Here is a 23181-nt window from a genome sequence, read left to right as displayed (position 1 = left end):
AGTCCATACATGGCCTCCTCTACTGCCATGATGAGGCCAAACCGGTTGGAGGAACAACATCTCATATACCGTCTGGGTAGTCTCCAGCCCCTTGGTATGAACATTGAATTCTCCAACTTCCGGTAATTCCCTCCCTCTCCCTTCCCCCATCCCACTTTCACTCTGCCTCCTCTTCTAGCTGCCTATCACCTGTATCATGATTCTGCCTTCTTCTACTACCCATAGTGCTTTCCCCTTACATTCCTTCTTCACCTCTCCGGCCTATCCCCTCCCTGCTTCCCCTCCCCCACCCCTTGATCTTTCCTCTGATTGGTTTTCCACCCTCCCCCCACCTTCTTTATAGGGCCCCTGCCCCCTCCTTCTTTAGTCCTGACAAAGGGTCTCGACCCAAAACGTTGACTGCTTCTTTTCAAAGGATGCTGCCTGACCTGCTGAGTTCATCCAGCTTTTTTGTACGTCTTGATTTGACCACAGCATCTGCAGTGTACTTTGTGTTGACGAAGCAACTAGTTGGGAATGCTTCTCACGGCACATTTATTGGTTGCCAGAGAAGAAATGCATTAATGTGGCCGGTGTGGAACAGCAATGGTCCCGATAGTGTCTCGGCTCAAAATGTCGACTCTTTATTCCTTTTCATGGATGCTGCCTGCCCTGCTGAGCTCCGCCAGCATTTTTGTGTTACTCCGGATTTCCAGAACCATTTGTGTTTATGACTAAGCAATGACGAACTTCTTAGCAATTCACTTCAGAACCACAAGGGGTGTTGGTAGCAGTTTGTGTGGCATCCTGCAGGCCTTGATAATTAATGTTTACATGAACAGGAAAAGCAGCAAAACAGCCATTTCTTCCCTCAGACAGCTGGCAGATCAGTGACCAGATTTCAATCTCTGTTGGATTAAGATCCAAACCAAGAAAAACATTTTCCAAAACATTGTAGCTCAACTTGTCAAAAGAAAACAAAAACAGTATTAATTTCTGGCAAAAGCTGAAAATGTCAACTACTGAACAATTTATGAGGAATACTTCATAGACACACTGCTCTTTAACGGAGCTAATGCTGTTAATGAACAACAAGCTGAATCACAATTGGAATTTATGGATAGCACAGAGCACTGACCCATGAGATGGTTCACTGGTTATTATTTACAAGTTTATTTTCCTTTCCCATAAAACTACTGCTTCATGTGATGCTCCATTTCCATCCTGAAATCACAAGAATCACAAAATTCCCCCCCCCAAAAAATCTGGACAAGAGCAACTAATGCATTGAAACAATACCAACAGGAATATCATTTGGAAAAGTATCACCTCTTCTCGGAATCACTGTGGGATTACTTTCGAGGTGACTTCCTTCAGATAATTATTGTTATTATTATTTAGAGATACAGGCCTTCTGGTCCAGCAAGCTTACCATGTGACCAATTAACCAATCAATCTGTATGCCTTGAGAATGTGGGAGAAAACCAGAGGAAACCCACGTGGTCACAGGGAGAACGTAAAAACTCTTTACAGGCAGAATTGAACCCAGGGCACTGGTCTGTACTAGTGTTATGCTATCTGTTCTACTACTGTGCCTTCCTTAAGGATGGTATTAAATGTTAGCACTGACAGAGATGCTTCAAACCCAAAAAAGCAGTTCTTTTAAAATATTCATTTATGTGAAGTGATTCATTATTACTAAACCGACTGAAGGGTTGTACTGTTAAATAAAATGTCCTAGAAAGTCATCTATGTATTTGGAAAATGGAAAGGTTAAAACAGAGGTAAAGAATGGTTACTAGTTGAAACTAGGTAGCCCAAAATAAAACCTGATTTTGTTTACATACTAAATAGAAAAAATTCTGCAGATGCCGGAAATCTAAAGTAACACAAGCACAAATCACTGATGGAACTCAGCAAGTCAGGCAGCAATCTATGGACAGGAATAAATAGTCAATATCTTGAGCCCAGACCCTTCAATAGTCCTCTCTGACCTGCTGAGCTCCTCCAGCATCTTGTGGGTGCTATTCTTTACATTAGTGGTCACCAACCTTTTTGAGCCCAAGCTCCCCTACCTCGGCCTTACTGAAAGGCAAGATCGACCCCAAATCGATTAGTTACAGGCATGCGCACCAGGCAGAAAGGACCAGAAGTAAAACCCCGCAACCCGGAATATTCTTGCAGACCGGCCAACAGGGGGGGGGGGGGGGGGGTGTTAAACACGACGACCGGAATACAGCGATACTTGAAGCAGTTTCCTCATGTCTAGTCTATTCTGCAATTTAGGTTTCGTGGCTATCTGCTCTTTGCTTCTGTCACACTTGCTCATGTTTTTATTCACTGAAAAACCACAGTAGATTTGTCTTTAAATGCAGGGTGCTTGGACTCAGGGTACCGAAGCTGTTTTGAGGGCTTCATTGCCTCATTAGACAGCCTCCGGGCCCAAACTCCAGCCTCCCACCCGCCGCCTTGGCCAGGTACGGCTGGTTGTGGATGGGGTGAAAGGACAAGGTAAGGGCCGGAGGTCCCCATACCGGGGCCGCAGCGGTCGCAGTCCGGAGAGAGTGACCGACCAAGCGAGGAGCGCGAGCCCACCCCCCCCCCCCCCATAGGTAGGTAGGATCTATCGGCCGACAAAAGTTTGGCTCGAGGGATGACTTTCAGTAGATCGCAGCGAGGTAGCTGCTCTACTACTTACAAATCCCTAAGCCCGAATTATGTCCTCTGCAAATATTTTAGCATCGGGTTCTCCGCGAACATTTGGTGTGCTGAACAGGTTTAGCGGCAGCGCCCATCTGTCCGTGCTCCAGACCAGTAGCAACGGCACTTCCCGCCAGCCAAGGGAGGCGGACGGTTACCCGAGGCCAACCAGTGATCCCTGGCGCAAAGGTATCACTGTGTTTAGGCGACTGATGACCTCATGTGGGTTCAAGTTCAACAGTGGGCGTGACAGGGAACGAGGAAAGGTGAAGCTAATTCATATCGCTTCCTCACGGCCCGGCGGTTGGGGATCACTGAAGTACACAGCGTAGTGCGTGGCGGGGGAGCTACACACATGTGCACCAGGCAGAAAGAACGGAACTAAAACCCCGCAACCCGGAAACAATCTCTCAACAGTATTTGTGTATTTATTTTTCTTTTTTTTTTTTTGCGGGATCTACTGGGAAAGTCTCAAAGATCGACCAGTCGATTGCGATCGACGGGTTGGAGACCAATATTTTGCATGCTCCCACAAATGTTTCCACTGTATGAAAATAAAATCAAAGTTTATTAAAGCAAATTACTCACTCTGAAAATGCCGATGTCAACATCTTCAAACTTTGCAGCAACAGATGTTCCAGCACAGTTTATCAGCATGTCCACTGGCCCCAGCTTCTCCTGTGCCTTGAGAGTTAAATATTATATTAATGTCCGAGCAGAACAAAAGTTCAATTGGAAAAAATATACAATTTCTCTGAACAGCTTAGTTGAAGCTTTTCAAATAGGAAGGCATAACTAAACTAACAAAAAAAAAACTACTGGCAGAATTGCGTAGGGTCAAGGCTTTCTCCAGATTCCAACATCTGCAGTTTCTCCTATCTCCATCAAAACATTGTTGATAAGTACTCTACCTGGAGTTTAAAAATGTCACAGTAACTTAGTTAAAAACACAAAACTACGGCATTCCATATTTAAAGTAGAAAGCTTTTAAAATTTGTTCTTTTGGATGGAAAAATGAGGCAGAACAGCTAATTTTATATTGACTCCAGTTGGCTTCTAAGTACATTCTTCAACATGTACTTCACAATTCTTAGAACAGCTCTGTTTCAAACATGTACAAAACAGGCAAAACAAAACTTAGACATTGCGGGCAACGTACAATGATAATATTACGCAAGTTTGTCATTGACATTATAAATGGATAAACATTAGTTTGCCTTTTTCTAGCAAAGTACACGAGGAGGAATTCTTATTGAAAACTATCGAATATTGAAAGACCGAGACAGAGTGGATGTGGAGATGACGTTTCCTATAGTGGAAGAGGCTAGGTCCAGAGGACACAACCTCTGAATCAAAGAATGCCCCTTTAGAAAAAAAAGAGAAGGAATCTCTGTAGCCAGTGAGTGGTGAATCTGTGGAAATCATTGCCACAGGCGGCTGTGGAGGCCAAGTCACTGAATATAATAAAAGTGGAGGTTGCTGGGTTTTTGATTAGTAAGGGTGTCAAAGGTTACAGGGAGAAGGCAAGAGAATGGGGTTGACAGATACAATAGATCAGCCTTGATGGAATGGCGGAACAGACTGGGTGTGCCAAATGGCCCACTTCTGCTCTGATGCCTTATGGTCTTGTTTGTTTGTTTGTTTGTTTATTTATTTATTAAGATACATCGTAGTGTAGGCCCTTCTAGTCACGCCGCCCAGCAACCCCCGATTTAACCCTAGCTATATCACGGAACAATTTACAATTACCAATTAGTCTACTAACTGGTATGCCTTTGGACTGTGGGAGGAAACCAGAGCCCAGAGGAAACTCACGCATTCACGGGGAGAATGTACAAACTCCTCACAGACAGTGGCAGGAATTGAACCCAGGTCGCTGGGACTGTAAAGCGTTGTGTTACCATGCTGCTCCTTACAGTTATTCCATTTGCAAAAGTTGTAACACCCTTTGTCAGAAGTAAGAAAAAAAACTAATACAAATAGCACAGAAGGTAGGGAAAATTGAATCGGTCAAATAGGACAAAAGAACCATTCTGAAGGAGTGAAGCCAGGGTTGCCATGGATTTAAGGTGAGGGAATCTAGTCCAGATGTTAATGAGGATAGAGGAATAACAAGAAGCATACAAGTAAAAATGCTGTGAAATCAGAAGTTACAGTGAGGAAAAAAAATATAAGCAGATGAACAGAAAAGCAGAAATAGAGAGCTGTGTTAAATACCCAGAATGCCAGGCTATGGCAATTAGGACAGAAACAAGGAGCCAACCTCAGGGAACTGGTCAGTTCTAATACAGAGAATGAGAAATACCTGAAGGTATAGAATTCAGAGTTCTGAAGGCTATGTCATTCTTAAATAAAAAACATCATTCCTCAGGCTTTCATTACAATAGGCCACAGGCAGATAAGGTGGAGTAGGAATGGGATGGAGATACGAAATGGCGGGCAGCAGGGGAGCTCGGCCTTGTTTCTGTATAGTGTACACTGGTCGATCACATAGCAGCCAGTCTGTGTTTTAGTTTAACCACACTGTGAACACCAAGTGCAGCTCACAAATTTGAGGCAGTTGAAGGCTGGTAGAGGAATGGAGCTGATGGGGTGAACATAAAATTTATTGCAAATGAGCATTCTACGGCTGGAACAGACCTGGTGAGCTGAAGGCCCATCTCGTGTTATATGAATCTTTTTACGCATTCTGGAATGTTTTCACTCTTTCTAAAAGTGCATTTTACAACTCCATGCATTTGTCTGTAAAATTGCATGTGATAAGGACAGATTAAGCAAACGAGAGCTTTTGTCTTTGGAGCAAAAGAAAATGAGATATGAAGGTGATAATGGTGTACAAGATGATAAAAGGCGTCGATTGTGTGGAAGAGACTTTTTCCAAGGGCGGAAATAGCTAATACAAGGGGGCTTGATTTTAAGGGGATGGAGAGAATGTTACAGACGAATTTTTAAAAATATACACAGAGTAGTAAGTGTGTGGAATACCCTGCTGGGGTGGCGGTAGAGGCAGGTATATTAGAGATACATTTAAGAAACTCTTGGATAGGCATAGGCTTGATAGAAAAAATGGAGGGCTTTGTAGGATGGAGGGGTTAGATAGATTGATGCTGGAGTAGGCACAACATTATGGGCCGAAGGGCCTGCACTGTGCTGTATATTCTAAAACCTACAAATCAGAATGATAGATGAGACGGAGCAAAGATGATGAGTCAATCGGCCTAAGTCTGCTTCTATGTCTCATGGTCTAAATTACAACAACAAATCTTTCAATTTAAAAACCTTTACTTTGCAACATAAGTAATTTAACTGAGTGTTCAACAAATTTTAAAAAAATCAAAAGGCAACCACGAAGGCTGTCAGTGCATCTAGAAATCATTTGCATTTTCACAGTGTTGATGCCTTTACACTTCCAAGAGGGCCTCAGCCTTGCCATAGGGTTTGGAGGCTTGCGTGCCTCAATGACCCGGAGAGCTCTGTTGGCTGGAGTCAGGGCCTTATGCTTTGGCTCTTGGTAGGGTTGCCCATGCCAAGCATGACAAAGGGTAGAGGCCAGACTGAGTGTGGTCCACCGGTCCTCCAAGTTCAGGGGCTCAGCTCAGGGCTAACAACCCTGATTGGCAAAACAAAACTGTTACGGAAACAGCAACGAAGAATCATTCTACACCTGGGTGCGACAATATTCCGGAGTCTTCACCCAGGACTTGCGTGACTGATAGCAGTGAAAACCGAGAAGAATCTACCAACGTGATGAAGGAAGCCCTGAACATCAGCAGGTATGGAGGACCTTCATTGTTGCCCTAAACACCAACAGTGAGCGAGACGCAAAAACAGGTCAAAACCAAATGAGGACACAAGATACAAAAGGAATCTCGCAGATGTGCTTCGTATCGTTGAGCGAGGGGAAAAGAAAGCAACACACGTACTTGTTTTATCACACTCTGCACTTGTCCATAGTCTTTTGAGACATCAACCGATATGCATAAAACCACCTGTGAAACAAATCAGAGTCTTCACCATCAAACATGCATTGATCATCACAGCCGAAGCATCAATGAGGACAGAACTGCACAAGTACCTCCCTAAAGATCTGCACAATGGAAACTGGAACTACACAATGAAATCGATTCTTCGGACGAGGAGACAGCAAGTGAGTGCAGGGGTTTAAAAAAAAGACTGGGAACAGGCACAGGGATCACTAGGGAGGAGACTACGATGTATGACAAAGAAATGACGTGCACATAATCACAAGCAAGGGAAAATAAAACGCTACAGGACACAATGCAGAGCGAGACAGAAATGCAAGAGTGAGACAGGGGTGGGGTGGTGAAGAGGAAAAGCCACTCTTGCTCAATGATAGCTCGTCTATCTCTGGGCAAAGTATGGGAAGAAATGTAAATCTTCACATCCCCCGCCCCCCCCCCAAAAAAAAGCACAAGAAAGAAAGTGCAATACTGACTGAATATCCAAAGAGAACTCATCAGCATACCCAGAAAATTTAAAGTGAATATGCCCCACTTCCAGTCACTCAGCCGATTACATGGTGACAGCCTGCAGAAATAAAAACTAAGAACCAATCTGGTAGAAATACTTGTGCTATGGATGGTTAGTATTTAATGAGGTTTTAAAACCAGCATTTAGAAAGCAATTTTTTTAAGCTTTACAGTTATTTTGCCAGAAACCAAATTATTTTCATATTGGCAGAGCGATGCAATTTATCTTGCCAAAATAAAAGCTCTCTCATTCCCCAATCACATGTGAACTGCTCTCTTTCAATAAAATGTCAGTGAACAAAGAAGCTACTTAGAAATACAAGGGTAACATTTAAATCACAATAGCTCTACACCCATACACACAAAATGCTCTGGTAAAAAGCACGCACACAACTTAACAACTCTTCTACGCCCACCTGTTTATCATTAATTGAATATTTCTCAATTTCCTTCTTTGCTCGCAGCAGCTTGGTCTGTAAGATAAAAAACGATCAAACCACAAAACTACATAAACACAAAAGACTCTACAGATGCTTGAAATCCAGAGTAGCACATACAACGTGCTGGAGGTCAGGCAGCATCTATGATCAAGAATAAAGAGCTGGTTTTTGGGCCGAGGACCCCGATTAAGGGTCAGCTCTTTATTCCTCTCCATAAATCCTGCCTGATCTGTTGAGTTCCTCCAGCAGTTTTTGGGTGTTAAACCACACAACTATTTGCAGATACGACAGGGTCTTTTAAGAGACTCTTGGATAGGTACATGGAGCTTAGCAAAATAGAGGTCTATGGATAACCCTAGGTGATTTCTAAACTAAGTACATGTTCGGCATAGCATTGTGGGCCGAAGGGCCTCTATTGTGCTGTGGGTTTTCAATGTTAACTATATTTTTAGAACTGTACTCACCCCATCTTCCCCCCCCCCCCCCGCCTTACCAGTGATAGGGCTCCTCTTGTCCTCAAATCACACCCCATGACCTCTGTATCTCGCATGTTATTCTCTGTAACTTCCACCATCTTCAACAGGATCCTACCACCAAACATGTCTTTACCCCCCCCACCCCCATCCAACTCTCTGCTTTCTGCAGGGATCACTCTCTCCTTGATTCCCTTTGTCCAGTCATCCCTCCCCACCAATCTCCCTCCTGGCACCTATCCCTGCAGGTGACAGAAATGCTACACCTGCCCATTCGCCAACTCCCTTACCTCCATTCAGGACCCCAAACAGTCCTTTCTGGTGAGGCAACGCTTCACTTCCGAATCTGTTGGGGCATCAGTTGTATCCGGTGCTCCTGATGTGGTCCCCTCTACATTGCTGAGACTGAAGTAAATTGGGGGGGGGGGGGGGGACCATTTTGTCGAACTCGGCTCCATCCGCCAAAAGACGAGATTTCTGGTGGCCAACCATTTTAATTCCCATCTCCATTTTCATTCTGACATGAGGGTCCATTGCCACGAAGAGGCCATTGAGCACAGAGGAGTAACACATCATATTCCGACTAAGAAGCCTCCAACCTGATGGAATGAATATTGATTTCTCCTTCCAGTAATTGTTTCCCTCCTCTTCCCTCTTCTACTCCCCACTCCGGCCTTTTACCTCTTTTCCTCACCTGCCTATCACCTCCCCTAGTGCCCCTTCTTCCCTTTCTCCCATGGTTCTTTCTCCTCTCCTATTAGATTCCTTCCTCTCCAGCCCTTGACCTTTCCCACTCACCTGACTTCACCTATCATCTTCCAGCTTGTCCTCCTTTCCATCCACCCACCTTACACTGGCATTTTCCCCCTTCCCTTCCTGACCTGATGAAGTTTTCGGTCCGAAACATTGACAGTTCATTCCTTTCTATAAATGCTGCCTTATCTGCTGAGTTTCGCCAGCATATTCTGTGTGTGTTTTTCATCTGGATTTTTTTATCAGGCACTTAGTAAATTTTGGTGACATCATATGTTCTAATAGAAGTACAAATCTGTTCCCGAAGTTTAAGTGCATTCCAAGCCACTGGTGATCCAACTGAACTGTTTTGGTCAACAACCTCAAAGGGGATCATTTTAAGCCCCTGACTTAAGCAACTTGGAGACTTGGACATGCAGATATACCTAAAAGGAAAGGGTTCTCCTCTTTTACAAAATAGTTACCGATAGTGCAGGAGGGTGGCATGGGAGCTTGGCGGTTAGTGTAATGCTCTACATCGCCAGTGATCGGGGTACAATTCCCGCGGCTGTAAGGAGTTTGCATGTTCTCCCCATTAGCACCTGTGTTTCCTCCTGGTGCTTCAGTTTCCTCCCACGTTCCAACAAAGTATGCTTTGGGTTAGTAAGTTGTGGGCATACTACACTGGCAATGGAAACTGTCCCTGGCACATAATCGCACTGTGTTGATTGTTGATGTAAATGATGCATTTCACTGTACATTTCAACATACGTGTAACAAATAAAGCTAATCTTTATTCCCAAAAAAACACCATTCCAAACAGATAACTCGTCCCTACTTGTAAAGGGGAATTGGAAACTCTGAATAACCATATGAATGCTCTTCCATTTTTATCCCCAATTAATTTCTTAAAAATTATTTTTACTCCTGCAACTGCACAAATTCTTAAATCCAAGTCACTCCATCTCAACAACAACCAGCAATTAACACAGGCTAAGAAAATGCTTTCAATAGAACTAAAAACACATTGAAAATGCTTTCAATTTACATACAACTTTTAATGTGGGAATGGTGCTAAACTACTACAGAAATTTCTTAGGGAAAAAAAGGAAATGAAAAGCTTAAAAGACGTATGGATTAGTAGGTTAATTGGTCACATGGGTGCAATTGAGTGCCATGGGCTTGAGGCGGGAAAGGACTGTTATAGTTTTTTATCTCTAAATAAAATTAATAAAATTTTACTACGGGTGGCATCTATCATTAAGGACCCCCACTACCTAGAACATGCCCTCTTCTCATTACTACCATCAGGGAGGAGGTACAGGAGCCTGAAGGCACACACTCAATGATTCAGGAACAGCTTCTTACCCTTAGCCAAAGTCCTGAATGGACTTTGAACCCATAAGCACTACCTCACTGCTTTCTTTTTCTCGTTTAGCACTACTTAAAATTTAACTGATTAGAAAATTTGACTGATCTTAAAAATGGTATGAAAAATGGTATAAATTAATGCATCTTCCAATGGCAGTGCTCAAGAAGGTGGGATCTGTTGACACACTCGGTATTTAGGAACAGCTTCTTCCCCTCTGCTATCAGATCTCTGAACAGTCTATGAACACTGTTCACTATTCCACTTTTTACTTACTTCCTGCTCCCTCCCCTCTTTCTTCTCTTTTTCCCCCAAATCATGATTCCCCTCTCTCTGACCCTTTCCCACTCTCAGTTCACAATAGAGACCCATATCAGAATCAGGTTTATTATCACTCACGTCATGAAATTGTGGCAGCAGTAGAGTTTTATGCATATTATGTGCCCAAGACTTTTGCACAATGCACATCTTTGGAACGTGGGAGGAAACCAGAGTACCTAAAGGAAGCCCACACGATCACAAGCAGAACAAACAAACTCCTTGGACAGAAATCAAACTCAGATTGGTGATTCCTGGCACTGTAGAGCAATTGTGCTAACAGCTATACTACCGTGTCAAAACAACGGAAGTTTGACGTGTTAATTTCTCTACATTCATTATCAAAACAGAAGGATCCATGACATCCTGTGACATCACACCACTCTGGTAATGGTAGTGTAATGTCCAACTGCTCTGTCCAGGGTACTGCTGTCCTTTTGCTATCCTTAAAGTTTCAGTAACATATATTGGATTAATGTACAGTCAGCTCATAAATTAGGACAGGATTCCATTTCTGTGACCTGCTCTCAGGTCTGAAAAGAACAAAGGGCGTGTGGGAGAGCATCACCGAAACAGCTGTGACACAACACCAAGCAGGAGGGTGATGGCAGCCCATCTCACTGACTTGTTGAGCTGGAGAGCGACTCTGCTCAGTGCTCCCAGCGAACCCAGCCCCAAATTGTTGCAACCCAGTGGGGAAAAGGGGGAAAGAGACAAGGGAAAGCACAGAGAAATGCCTCATCCTCATCTGTAAATACATTTTAAGAAATGGAGCAAAAATCAAAATGACCTGTTCACATTCAAAGATTTTACCCATAACATAGGAAGACTTCTACTAAATACAAACATGCAAAATTTCTACTCACCCCACTTTAATAGAAACCCAATTTTAAAAGAATAAAGAGAGTTAGAGACAACCAGGGAGTGACACATTTATCGCTTATTTCCCATTTGGGACACTTATTTTGTTACTTTCACTCTATCGCTAATCTAGTTTCAGAAGGAAAAAAAAAGCTGTTATATTGTTCGTCATTGGCTTCGTAATAAAGGATTGAAAGTACTTTTTTTGACTTGGAATTTAGTTATTTTTGGTAGTGTCAACCTCCTCAGTCAATCTCTCAGCAGTTTTGGTTTGTTTTCAAGTAACCTCCACAGATTCACTCAACACAAGTATGTTGTACTAAAATCATACTACAAGATCAATTAAAATTTAGCAACTGGGCACGCGGCTATTAACTGTGTTCCATCACATACCTCATCCCGAGCCACCAAAGTTATAAAAGCGCCATGCTTGAAGCATTCAATGGCAATGCTTTTACCAATACCACTTGACCCTCCAGTTACCTTTAAAAAGATAAGAAAAGTTACAAAATTATTTTACTTTTATGCTTCAGAGTAGTCACTCTACATTCTTGCTAGAACATCTCTCCAACAAATCTGGTCAGTTCCATTTGCTGCTTGTAGGATCTTGCAGCCACATTTCCTCAGTATGTGAGAACACAACGCAAGTGTGAGTGGCAGGCAAGAGATTCTGCAGGTGCTGAAGATCGAGCACTCATTCCCCTCCACCGATGCCCAACCTGCCAAGTTCCTCCAGCATTTTGTTTTGTGCAAGTGCAAATCTTTCTCCGACCACCAAGTGATCTTTCATGGTCTTTAAAATTCTAGTCCAAAGGAGAAGGACGGAACTTCTAAAAGTTTAACACATTGGAATTAGTTACCAACACTTTACATGCATTTGCTTTCATTTCACTTTCACTACCATATTCCTTTTTGGCAAAATAAACTTGTGTATTGTGAGTCCTGACGAAGGGTCTCGGCCCGAAACGTCGACAGTGCTTCTCCTGGCTGCCTGGCCTGCTGTGTTCCACCAGCATTTTGTGTGTGTTGCTTGAACTTCCAGCATCTGCAGATTTCCTCGTGTTTGCTTGTGTATTTCTTACTTACACAACAAAAATATATTCTAGAATAAACACAAGAGATTATACAGATGCTGGAATCTTGAGGTTCACACACAAAATGATGGAAGAACTCAACAGATCAGGCAGCATCTGTGGAGGTACTAGAGCCTTAGGTCCTACATCACAAGGTTTGGGAACAGTTGGTACCCTTCAACTATCAAATATGGATAACTTCACTCAGTTCAACTCTGAACTGATTCCACAACCTTTTTTTCCCCCTCACTTTCAAGTTCTCTACAACTCATGGTCTCCATATTATCTATTTATTATTTGTGTTGGCACAGTTTGCCTTCTTTTGCACATTGGTTGTTTGTCAGTCCTTGTGTGCAGTTTCTCATTGATTCTACTGTATTTCTTTGTTCTACTTTGAATGCCTGCAAGAAAATGAATCTCAAGGTAGTACGTGGTGACATACACGCACTTTGAAAATAAATTTACTTACAACTTTTGAGAGAAATAAACAGTTGATGTTTTGGGCTGAGACCCTTCATCCAGGGGAAGCAGTACAAGTTGGCAGGTGACAGGGAAGGGGGGGGGGGGGTGAAGGAGCTGGGAGGTGATAGCTGGAAAAGGTAAAGGGCTCAAGGAGGAATTTGATGTGAGGCCAGAGAACCATGGGAGAAGGAGAGGGAGGAGGGGCATCTAAAGCATGAAGGAGTGTTACTTTTGTAGTCAGCAGATTTGATACAAGCTCACCAAACAATTAAGGTATAAGCACGATATTAGAAAGGAGTTACCCAAAAGCACTGGAAGAGATATTTATGCAAAAGATTCAATCTAGAAATGATTTCTTATTTTATGTGGGGAGAAGCTGAACAGAAGGGGGGGGGAAAGAAATTGCCTGCAATACACATATTCCAAAACAAAAACAACCACTGCATGATTGATAGAATACATTAAACAAAAAAGAATCAAATTCAAGATAAAAAATGGCAAAACGGATGCTGGAAGTGGTCCAGTGCTACCTCAACTAACACCTGATTTTGGTCTTAGGAATGGGGTAAAGGAAGATGCCAGTGATTATAATCAGAAGAATCGAACCACAGCCCAGCTCAAACTGTTGGAAAATGTACTGGCAAACAGAGTGGGTTCGAGTTGCATGTGGAGTAGACAACATCTGTGAACCAGAAGTGTTAGAGCACCAATGAAGAGTTAAATATTTTTTATATATTCAGACCATGGCGCTACTAATGAGGTGCACTGTGCGAAGTTAGAGGCTGTAGAGATATCAGAAACACCATCGTAAGGCAATGCCAATCCCAAAAGGGATCCCACAACAAAAGCACAAAATGTTGGAACTAATTATCAGGTCAGACGGCATTTATGGAGACTGAACACCAGCAACTTTGCGTTAGAAATGGAAAAGGATGAAATATTGATGCAGGAAATATTGGCAGGGGTAAGGTGGGAAGGAAGTGAAACTCAAACAGAAAGGAATGCTGTGATAGAGACGATTTCTAGAGAGATTAAGATGGAAGCAATGACGGTGCAAAGTGAAGAGATTAATACCGGGGCAAATCAAGAAATGAAAGAGTGCAGTAGTAGGATTACAAACCACTGTTAACTGCAGGTCTAAGGGGCTATTGGCGCAATGAAGTTTGGTGCAGCCGCTTGCAAGAACTTGGTGGGGTAGAACCATTCAGGGGCTCTTCTGCTACTGGAGAGGGAGAGACTAGGTTTTGTGAGGAAGCTTCTCAATTATTGTGGTGGTATACCACTGCATGGAGCAGTGCGGAAGTGTGGTGGTTAGCACAATGCTTTACAGTACAGCTGACCTGGGTTCAATTCCCACTGTTGCCTGTAAGGAGTTCGTACCTGTTGCCTGTTGCCATTAACAGGAGTTGTGCCTGCGAGTCTCCTCTGGGTGTTCTGCTTTCCTCCTACAGTCCAAAGACGTACCGGTTGGTAGGTTAATTGGTCATTATAAATTAGCCCATGATTAGGCTAGGGTTAAGTTGGTCGGCTGCTCCTTGGCATGGTTGGAAGGGCCAGAATACAGTGTCTCAATAAAAATAAAATGAGTGCTATTGATGTGTAGCAATGTAATAGAAAAGTCTTGAGAGCATTGACTATGAGTGTAAAGAATAAAAAGGAATGATACACAAGAACATAAGAAATAGGAGCAGGAGTCGGCCATCTGGCCCATCGAGCCTGCTTCGGCATTCAATGAGATCATGGCTGATCTGGCCATGGACTCATCTCCACCTACCTGCCTTTTCCCCATAACCCTTAATTCCTTTACTATGTAAAAATCTTGTCTTAAATATATTTACTGAGGTAGCTTCCACTGCTTCATTGGGTAGAGAATTCCACAGACTCACCACTTTTGGGAAAAGCAGTTCCTCCTCATCTCCATCCTAAATCTACTCCCCTGAATCCTGAGGTATCCCCTAGTTCTAGTCTTACCTACCAGTGGAAACAACTTTCCTGCCTCTATCTTATTTAGCTCGTTCATAATTTTGTATGTTTCTATAAGATCTCCTCTCATTCTCATATGGTTTATCTTTGTAAATACTGATAACCGTGGTGGTGGCATCCGTCGGTCTCGAGAGACCATGGATCTGCGCCTGGAGTTTCCAGGGCGCAGGCCTGGGCAGGGTTGTATGGGAGACCGGCTGTTGCCCAAGCTGCAGGCCTTCCCCTCTCCACGCCACCGATGTTGTCCAAGGGAAGGGCACTAGGACCCATGCAGCTTGGCACAGGTGACGTCGCAGAGCAATGACACAAACACACTGACTCAGCTGAGGCTCGAACCAGTGACCTTCAGGTTACTAGTCTGATGCCTTGCCCACTAGGCCACGCGCCAACACAAAATAAACTTTATTCATAATAAGAAGTGCCTATTGACAGCTGGGAGTTGTTCATTAAACCATATGGTGAACACACAAGTGTAGGATGGGGAACTGAATGGACATCCAATAGAAGCTCAGCATCATGCTCTTGACTAAAGAGCCGAAGCAAAGCCACCAAACCACATTCAATCTTCCCAATGCAGCAGAAAATTCATGTAGAGCAGCAAATTAAGGACGCTTCCCACAGCATTTAAAATTTAGATTACTTAATGAAGCAGAAATTACGTGTAGCGCTTTGAATTTAATCTCTGCTTTATCAGGAACATGGGACAGGACAAGAAGATGTAGGAACAGAATTCAAAAGCATGGGATGGGTCTCAATGCTTAGGATGGGATCATAGCGATAGGTGACACAGTACCGCAATGGTGAGCGCGACGCTGTACCGCAGTGGTGAGCGCGACGCTGTTACAGCTCCGATGTTCTGGCGTTCAGTGCCCAATTCCGGTGTCATCTGTATGGACCTTGTACGTCCTCCCTGTGGAATGCCTGGGTTTCCCCCGGGTACTCTGGTTTCCTCCCACAGTCCAAAGATGTACTGGGTAGGTAGAACGGTCATGTTAAATTATCCTGTGATTACGTTTGTCGGGGGATGCCAGGGTGGCATGGCTCAAAGGTCTGGAAGGGCCTACTCCATTAGTAAATAAATAAATGGTGTTGAAGAGTGCCAAAGGATGGGGGGGGGGATGGGGGAAAACAGACACTGAAGACAAGGAGAAGCAGAAACAACTGTAGACCTGGGAGGGGAGAGAGGAAGAGGTAAGAGCAGGGAAGGGGGAAATTAAATAGACTCATTGTGCAGGCTCTATCAAAACAGTGCAAGGGAAGCTTTTGCCAGAAAGAAAAGGACAGAAGTACAGAGACATGGGAAAGGGGTCAAAGACATTGGGTTGGGGAGGTGGGGTCATAGCCAGACAGAGTGAGATCACAGGCTGTTATCTGATTTACTGTTATTGACTTGAGAGTCCAAATTCTCTTTATTACATAATCATGAGGAATTCAGGTGGAATTAGCAACAAGAAGCATGAAAGCAAGCAGTATAGTGCAGTGATTAACTGCCATTGCCTTGTTGCTCTAAAGACTCTGGTTCAATCCCCACACTGTGCTGTCTGTGTGCAATTTTCTACCATCTCCCTGTCTTTATTTAGGGAGCACCATAACATCTGATGGTAGAGCTGACATCGACATTAGGAGGAAGATTGGGATCGCTAAATGCATGTTTAAGCATTTGAGCAAGATACTGAAGAATAACACCATTTCTAAGGGTAGGAAACACAGAGTGTCACAGTGCTACATTCATTCCACACTAACATCTGGAAGCGAATGATGGACAATATCAGAGCAAAATGAGGGAAGACTCGAAGCTGCAGAGATGAGATGAAGGAAGGAAGGACTGAGTAACAAATGAAGAAGTGTTGTGAAAAGTCAGAATAAGAGCTGATACCATGAAGCAGGAAATGGCAGCTAGAATTTCTGGGACATGTACTGAGGAAAGAGAAGCTCGAACATCTTGTGGTGACGGGAAAAACTGAGGGATGAAAAAGTCACAGTCGACAGCACATGACATTCATGAATTACATCAAAGGATGGACAGGCTAAAGTTTTGAAGAGCTTATCAGAACTTCTCAGATTAGAGACAGATGGAAGACCATGATTGACAGACAGACAGACATACTTTATTGATCCCGAGGGAAATTGGGTTTCGTTACAGCTGCACCAACCAAGAATAGTGTAGAAATATAGCAACACAAAACCATAAATAATTAAATAAGTTAATAATAAGTTAATCATGCCAAGTCATACAGCATGCACGTCATGATGATGATTCCTATATCCGCATGGTCTCTCCTTGGATTTTCAAGTTCCAGTTATCTCTCTATCTATAACTGGATGTTTTTCGTATTTGCACAGTTTGTCTTGTTTTGCGCATTGCTTGTTTGTAAGTTTTTGCTTGTGTGTAGTTTTTCATTGATTCTATTGTATTTTTTGTTCTACTGTGAATGCCTGCAAGAAAATTAATCTCAGGGTGATACAGTTGGCCCTCCTTATCCGCGGGTTCCGCATGCGTGGATTCAACCAACCGCGGATTGGGAAAACCCAGAAGTTCTCTCTCCAGCACTCATTGTTTGAGCATGTACAGACTTTTTTTTAATGTAGGTATTATAAGTAATCTAGAGATGATTTCAAGTACAGGCAGTCCCCCGGGTTATGAATGAGTTCCGTTCCTGAGTCCGTCTTTAAGTGTTATTTAGCATCAGTTAGTCAAATGTTTGACTTAGTATATAGTACATATTTTACCTTTCTATGCATATAAAACACTTAAGAAATGTATGTATTTCAATAATTAAACCATTGCATTGCTAAGTAATAATTGTAGCTTTCATCAGGGCAGGGCCTTTCACGTGTTCCATTATTCTCACTTTATCCTTTAAAACTGTTCCAATCGTTGACCGACTGTGGCCTAACGCTTTTCCAATGACTGATGACATTTCACCTTTTTCCGATCGCTTTATTATTTCCACTTTATTTTCAATCGTGATCGTTTTCCGTCAACAGAACAGAAACATTGCGGATTCAGCAGCAGTTGCGGACGGCGGGTCCGGAGCTCCCCTGGGTCCTAAAGTCCAGGTTAAACAAGACAGGTTAAATAAGGGACTTGAGCATCTGCGTTTTTTGGTATCCGCAGGGGGCCTGGAACCAATCCCCTGCAGATAAGGAGGGCCGACTGTATATGATGATGTATATGTACTTGGATAATAAATTTATTTTGAACTTTGATGGTCAGCGCTGATCTGGTCTATTTTTCTGCTGACTGACTCGATGATAAGCACGTAGTTGAGAGCAATGACAGCCAAAAGATGAAGAAGTACAAGTTCCCACCCTGCCAATAAAAGATTTTAGCTAAAACTCTCTGGACTTCAAATAATGACAGCAGCTCTGAAATAAAGAAAAACAAAGCTGAAGTAAAGAGAAATAGGTCAGTACTATCGGCACAGATAGAAAGGAAAGAGGAGTTGGAAGGAAACTGAAGATACAGTGAAATAGAGCACGAAAATGAACTCACCCACTGCAGCACAGAGAAGCATGGATGATGAGAGAGAGAAGGTGAAGGACAGGGAGAAATTTTCTCTATAAGGAGCATGATCTGGCAGCCAGTTATTGGATTCACAAGCAAAGTTTGTGTTGGTTGAACTGCAAATGACACAGTTCACAGCATGTCTCAATGTACATGTTATAGATAAATCTGAATCTGAAAGTTTGGGATTTTTCTTTGGCCGCCAGTGTAGACTGTACTAAAGATTATGTTAAAAAAATACTTGACTACAAATAAAAACATCTTTGTGTCCTTGAACTTCAGGAGTCAACCATAACATATGTACAATTTAGTCTGCAGACAAGTCCTGAAACGTGGCACTGGCAACAGGAAGCAAACAACTCAGCACCTCACTAAAGAAGGATGAGTTAAATCTTCTAATTTAGAGTTAAATCCTCTAGTAAAAGGTCAGGACAGACCTCTTGGCCCACAATGTTGTGTCCAACCAAATAAATTGGTAATTAAATGACCAACTAAACTAATCCCTTATGCCTGCACAATGTCCATATCCTTCTATTATCCTCCCATTCAGGTGTCTATCTAAACATTCCTTACAAGTCCCTAACTTATCTGCCCCAACCACCAGCCCAGGCAGTGCATTCCAGGCATCCACCACTTTGACTAAAAAAAATTCTTGCCTCTTACATCTCCTTTAAAATTACCCCCTCTTACCTTCAATGCATGTCCTCTGGTATCAGACATTTTGACCCTGGGAAAAAGATACTAGCTGTCTACCCATGTCTCACATAATCTTAAAAACCTCCATCAGATCTTCCCTCTGCCTCCACCACTCAAGGAAAAACAACCAAAGTTTGTCCAAGCACTCATTATAGCACATGCTCCTGCATACCAGGTAGCACCCTAGTAAACCTCTTCCACACCCCCTCCAAAGCCTTGACATCCTTTCTATAATGGGGCGACCGGAACAGTATTCAATACTCCAGATGCAACCTAACTAGAGTTTTATAAAGCTGCAACATAACTTTGAGACTTTTGAACTCAATGCCTCAACTAATAAATGCAAGCCTTCTTCACCACCCTATCAACCTGTCTCACCATTTTCATTGAGCTATGAACCTGGGACTCTAAGACCGCTCTGGTCAACAGCACTGTCAAGGATCTTGCCTTGAGTTGACCAATAAAAAGCTGCGACAACTAGTGGATAAAAGGAACGAAGACTACATTGGCCATTGAGAGTTAAAGATGCCACTCTCCAAGCAGAATATTTAATGACACAAATGAAGCTGCCAAGCTGAGAAGGGAGGAGTGCATCTTGCCAGCCGTCAAGATTTGAATTTTCTTTTTAAACTGGCAACATGACTGGGGGAACACTCAACTTTCAAGAGCCAAATGGTGAGAAACGTCAAAGGAGGAATGAAAAAGATTTTTTTTCCTGAAGTCACATGCCAGGTTAAGTCTGAAAGCCAAAACTGCTGATTCACAGGCCAGGTGAAGGCCAACGGGAAGAAGCTTTCAGTATGAAGACCACAGGAGGTGCCAAAAGAGGAGGGAAAAGGTTGGGGTGAACATAATTGGAAATAAATTCAAGAGAAAAATATTTAATGGTAAATTACAAAACAAACAAGATTTGACAGCATCCTATTGGGAAAAGAGACCTTCCACTTGTCACGATTCTGATCAGGTGCCAAGTTCAAGTTTGAGGAGAGGAGTATGTTTGCAAACGGGTAGCCATTCCATATACTGGGGGAACAATAACAAGCCCTGCCAGCTTTCCCAAGAGAAATGGATTTTTAAAAAACCTAGGAAGGGCTCCCTGGTGTGCGCACAGAAAGAATGAGAATTGGAAACGGGAATTGCAAACAGATGGCAGAACTGTCTCCCAAGGAGTGCAGGTAGTGCTAGTACAATCGCAAAGATGATGCAACTCAAAATGAGACGGAGTGCGAACACACATTCTGCAATGTAACACTGAATATTCAAGTTATGATAGAGGGACAAAAAAAAGACCACTCCCCCCCCCAATAGAAGTTTCTTCCCTTTGGATAAGCTTTTTTTGGGGGGGGGGGGAGAATCCTAGTCTTGCACCTGGCATGTGTTGATATAATATCGGTACACGTGACACACCAAATAACTTCGAGATTCTGCGACCTTCCAACAGATCATGGCTGAACTATAACCTAAATCTACATTCACTTTTATCCCAAGTCTCTTAATGGTTGTGTTTTAGTTCCCAAAGATGCCTCCCAACCAGCTAAGAATTTTCAGTATTTACTGTTCTAACAAATGCCCAGCATCTGGGATAAAAATAAACTAAACCAGAGAGCATTTTCAAATTCCTAATACCACCGTGCATGTTCAAATATTTTGCAACATCTTCCAAAAAACCAAGTTTTTAAATTTTAATTACATACAATCCAATTCTAGGCTTCACAAACAACAATCACTTCTAAAAATGAGGAATACCAATCACTCCTTATAAACTGACCCTATTTATCTTGGTAATTAAAACAAAGATCTCGTCAGGCCTTTGTATTCCTGTCATCTATGCAGAAGATATTACTGTATATTCAAAATTGTGCCAGTAAGTCCATGCACAGCTGGTAATCACTAACTGACACTCTCTGAGGCATGTCGAACAATAACACCAGCTATGTACTTTAGTTCAGATCTAAAACAGAAGATAAAAAAAAACAAATGCTGACGGCAAACTCGGGCTCCAACAAGGCAAAGACGTACCTGAAAGGTGCAAACTTTGTAGATTGAAATCTGCATATTGTGGGCTCTTTGCTGAACTTGGCCTTGTGTGTAAAGGCCCAACTAACCTCCAAAACAGGGGCAAGGAAAATAATGTGCACAGAAGCAAACACTAAAAAAAAACTCCCCCTTCAGAGCCACGATCAGTACATACTATAACCTGAGATAGACTAATGGGAAATAGGGACGGCTTTTGGAATCAACATTGTCACTGGTCACATAGTATGCAGTTTTAAAACCTTAATCAATTGGATGCAACAATTAAATGACTTGTGGCGCAAAACAAAGGGTTTCATAACCAATCTAATAGAGTTTCTTGAAGCATCAAAACACTCCCAGCTGAGGGGCTCATTACTCAGTGTCTGTAAAGACATGAGATCCCAGCACAGTTTCACCTCTCCGGGGAAGCGTTCAGCGAAGGCGGCGCTCCTGCCGCCCCCCGACGCCCCGTGCCGCTTTCCACAGCAGCCGCCCTCTACCCCGCTCCTCACTCACCACAACGTGCGAGCCGCTCAATTTCAGCGGCTTGGGGCTGATCAGCGGCGACACCATGTACAGCAGCAGGACGAAAGCTACGACAAAGGCCCCGACCACCAGCAGCATGACGAGCCTCCAGCCCGATACCTCGCTCCACAGGGTGGACCCCTCCTCCAGGAAGAACATTTATAACGCACGGCGAGCCTTCTCAGCGACGCGAGGAGCCGCGGTTAATGGAAGACTGAAGGCCGGCGATCCGAAGAGGGGGCTCGGAAAACAACACAAACCGACGTCGCAGCCCCGGTGCGACCAATCAAAGAGTCGAACTGGAGGCGACTCGACATGCGCAACGGCAGAGCCGAGGCGGAAAGGAACGGGCGCAGCCGAGTCGCTCGTTGCAGAGGGAAACCTGCCCTGCTAACGGGACGGTACACCTGTGTTCCCAGAGGAAAGGTATAGATAGATAGATACTTTATTCATCCCCATGGGGAAATTCAACTTTTTTCCAATTCAGTGCAGTTTTTTTTTAAATGGGAAAGGTTCTTATATCAATACAGTAAACATATGGAAAATATCAGAGGAAAAGTACTTATTCGATACTGTAAGAAAAAAGTCCTCGACAAGGTAAGAAAGTCAAGTCGAACTGGCGTGTACAGAAAATAAGGAACAAGAGAAGGCCAGTTAATAAAGATTTATCATTCATGCAACCATGACTTCAATTTACTCACTTTCCCTCTCCCACAAGAGAGCATAGTTTTTTAAGGTGCTTGGAAGGAGGTACGGAGATGTCAGGGGTAAGTAGTTTAAGGTAGGGACATGCTCGGCACAGCTTTGTGGGCCGAAGGGCCTGTATTGCGCCGTTAGTTTTCTGTGTTTCTACGTTTTCTACCACTGGATGGCATCCGCCCCCCTACCCCCACAATAATTTAAACTTCTGTGAATCTCCTTGGATTTCCAGCACGCTGATGGATGACGTTTTGAAGTCTCTCCTCATTTACATCCGAAGTGGCATTTTAAAACTATGACCCCCCCCCCCCCCCCACACACACACACGAGGCCCACCATTGGTCAGGGTCCACCATGGGTGCTGCGATCCTAGCTGTCTACACAAGCCAGGGCAAAACGATATGAAGGAGCGAGCTGTTGCCCGGGCAGTAGGTTTCCCCTCTCCACGACTCTAGTGAATCTAAAGGAACAGCGGAGATGGATACAGTTTGGTACCAGCAGCGTCGCCAGAGCTGCCACTCGGCTTTGAACTGCCTCAGGGACTCCGGCTCTGGATTTCCCCCCGGGGTTTGCTCCCGAAGCCTTCCCCATAAGTGGGTATAGCTACAAGGCAGCGGAGGTTTGAGATCAGTTTTTCTTCTATTTGAGCTGCAAGCCATGGCTGACAAGACCCATTTAAGGGACCACCTTTGCCCATTCTCCTCTCAATAGAAACGGTTCTGCCAGGCTTAGTGGCTGAACCCCAAGTGAAGGCAAGGAGCTGGACTTGGGTGTCAAGGGCTACTTGAAATGCACGCCATTGGGAGCATTTAATAAATCGTGGGCGTTTATCGCCTCTCTCCCCCCACCCCCCGTTA

General features: G+C 43.5%; 1 protein-coding gene across 2 annotated transcripts in view; it reads right to left on the bottom strand.

The window, feature by feature from the left end:
- The window catches only part of kdsr (3-ketodihydrosphingosine reductase), a 53755-nt gene extending 31824 nt beyond the window's left edge, over window positions 1–21931 (bottom strand). The window contains exons 1-5 of one of the 2 annotated variants that reach the window (XM_073024385.1): window positions 21617–21931; window positions 11756–11845; window positions 7586–7642; window positions 6603–6668; window positions 3268–3363 (exon numbers count right to left, since the gene is read on the bottom strand). In XM_073024385.1, the coding sequence (XP_072880486.1) occupies window positions 3268–3363; window positions 6603–6668; window positions 7586–7642; window positions 11756–11845; window positions 21617–21784 (477 nt within the window). In that variant the 5' untranslated portion in view covers window positions 21785–21931. The remainder of the gene's footprint in view (window positions 1–3267; window positions 3364–6602; window positions 6669–7585; window positions 7643–11755; window positions 11846–21616) is intronic. The other variant, XM_073024387.1, reaches the window with a different exon arrangement.
- Window positions 21932–23181: the final 1250 nt, after the last annotated feature.

Source organism: Hemitrygon akajei, chromosome 20 (assembly GCF_048418815.1).
Source record: "Hemitrygon akajei chromosome 20, sHemAka1.3, whole genome shotgun sequence".
Taxonomy (NCBI): domain Eukaryota; kingdom Metazoa; phylum Chordata; class Chondrichthyes; order Myliobatiformes; family Dasyatidae; genus Hemitrygon; species Hemitrygon akajei.
This window is presented reverse-complemented; position numbering and strand designations above follow the sequence as displayed.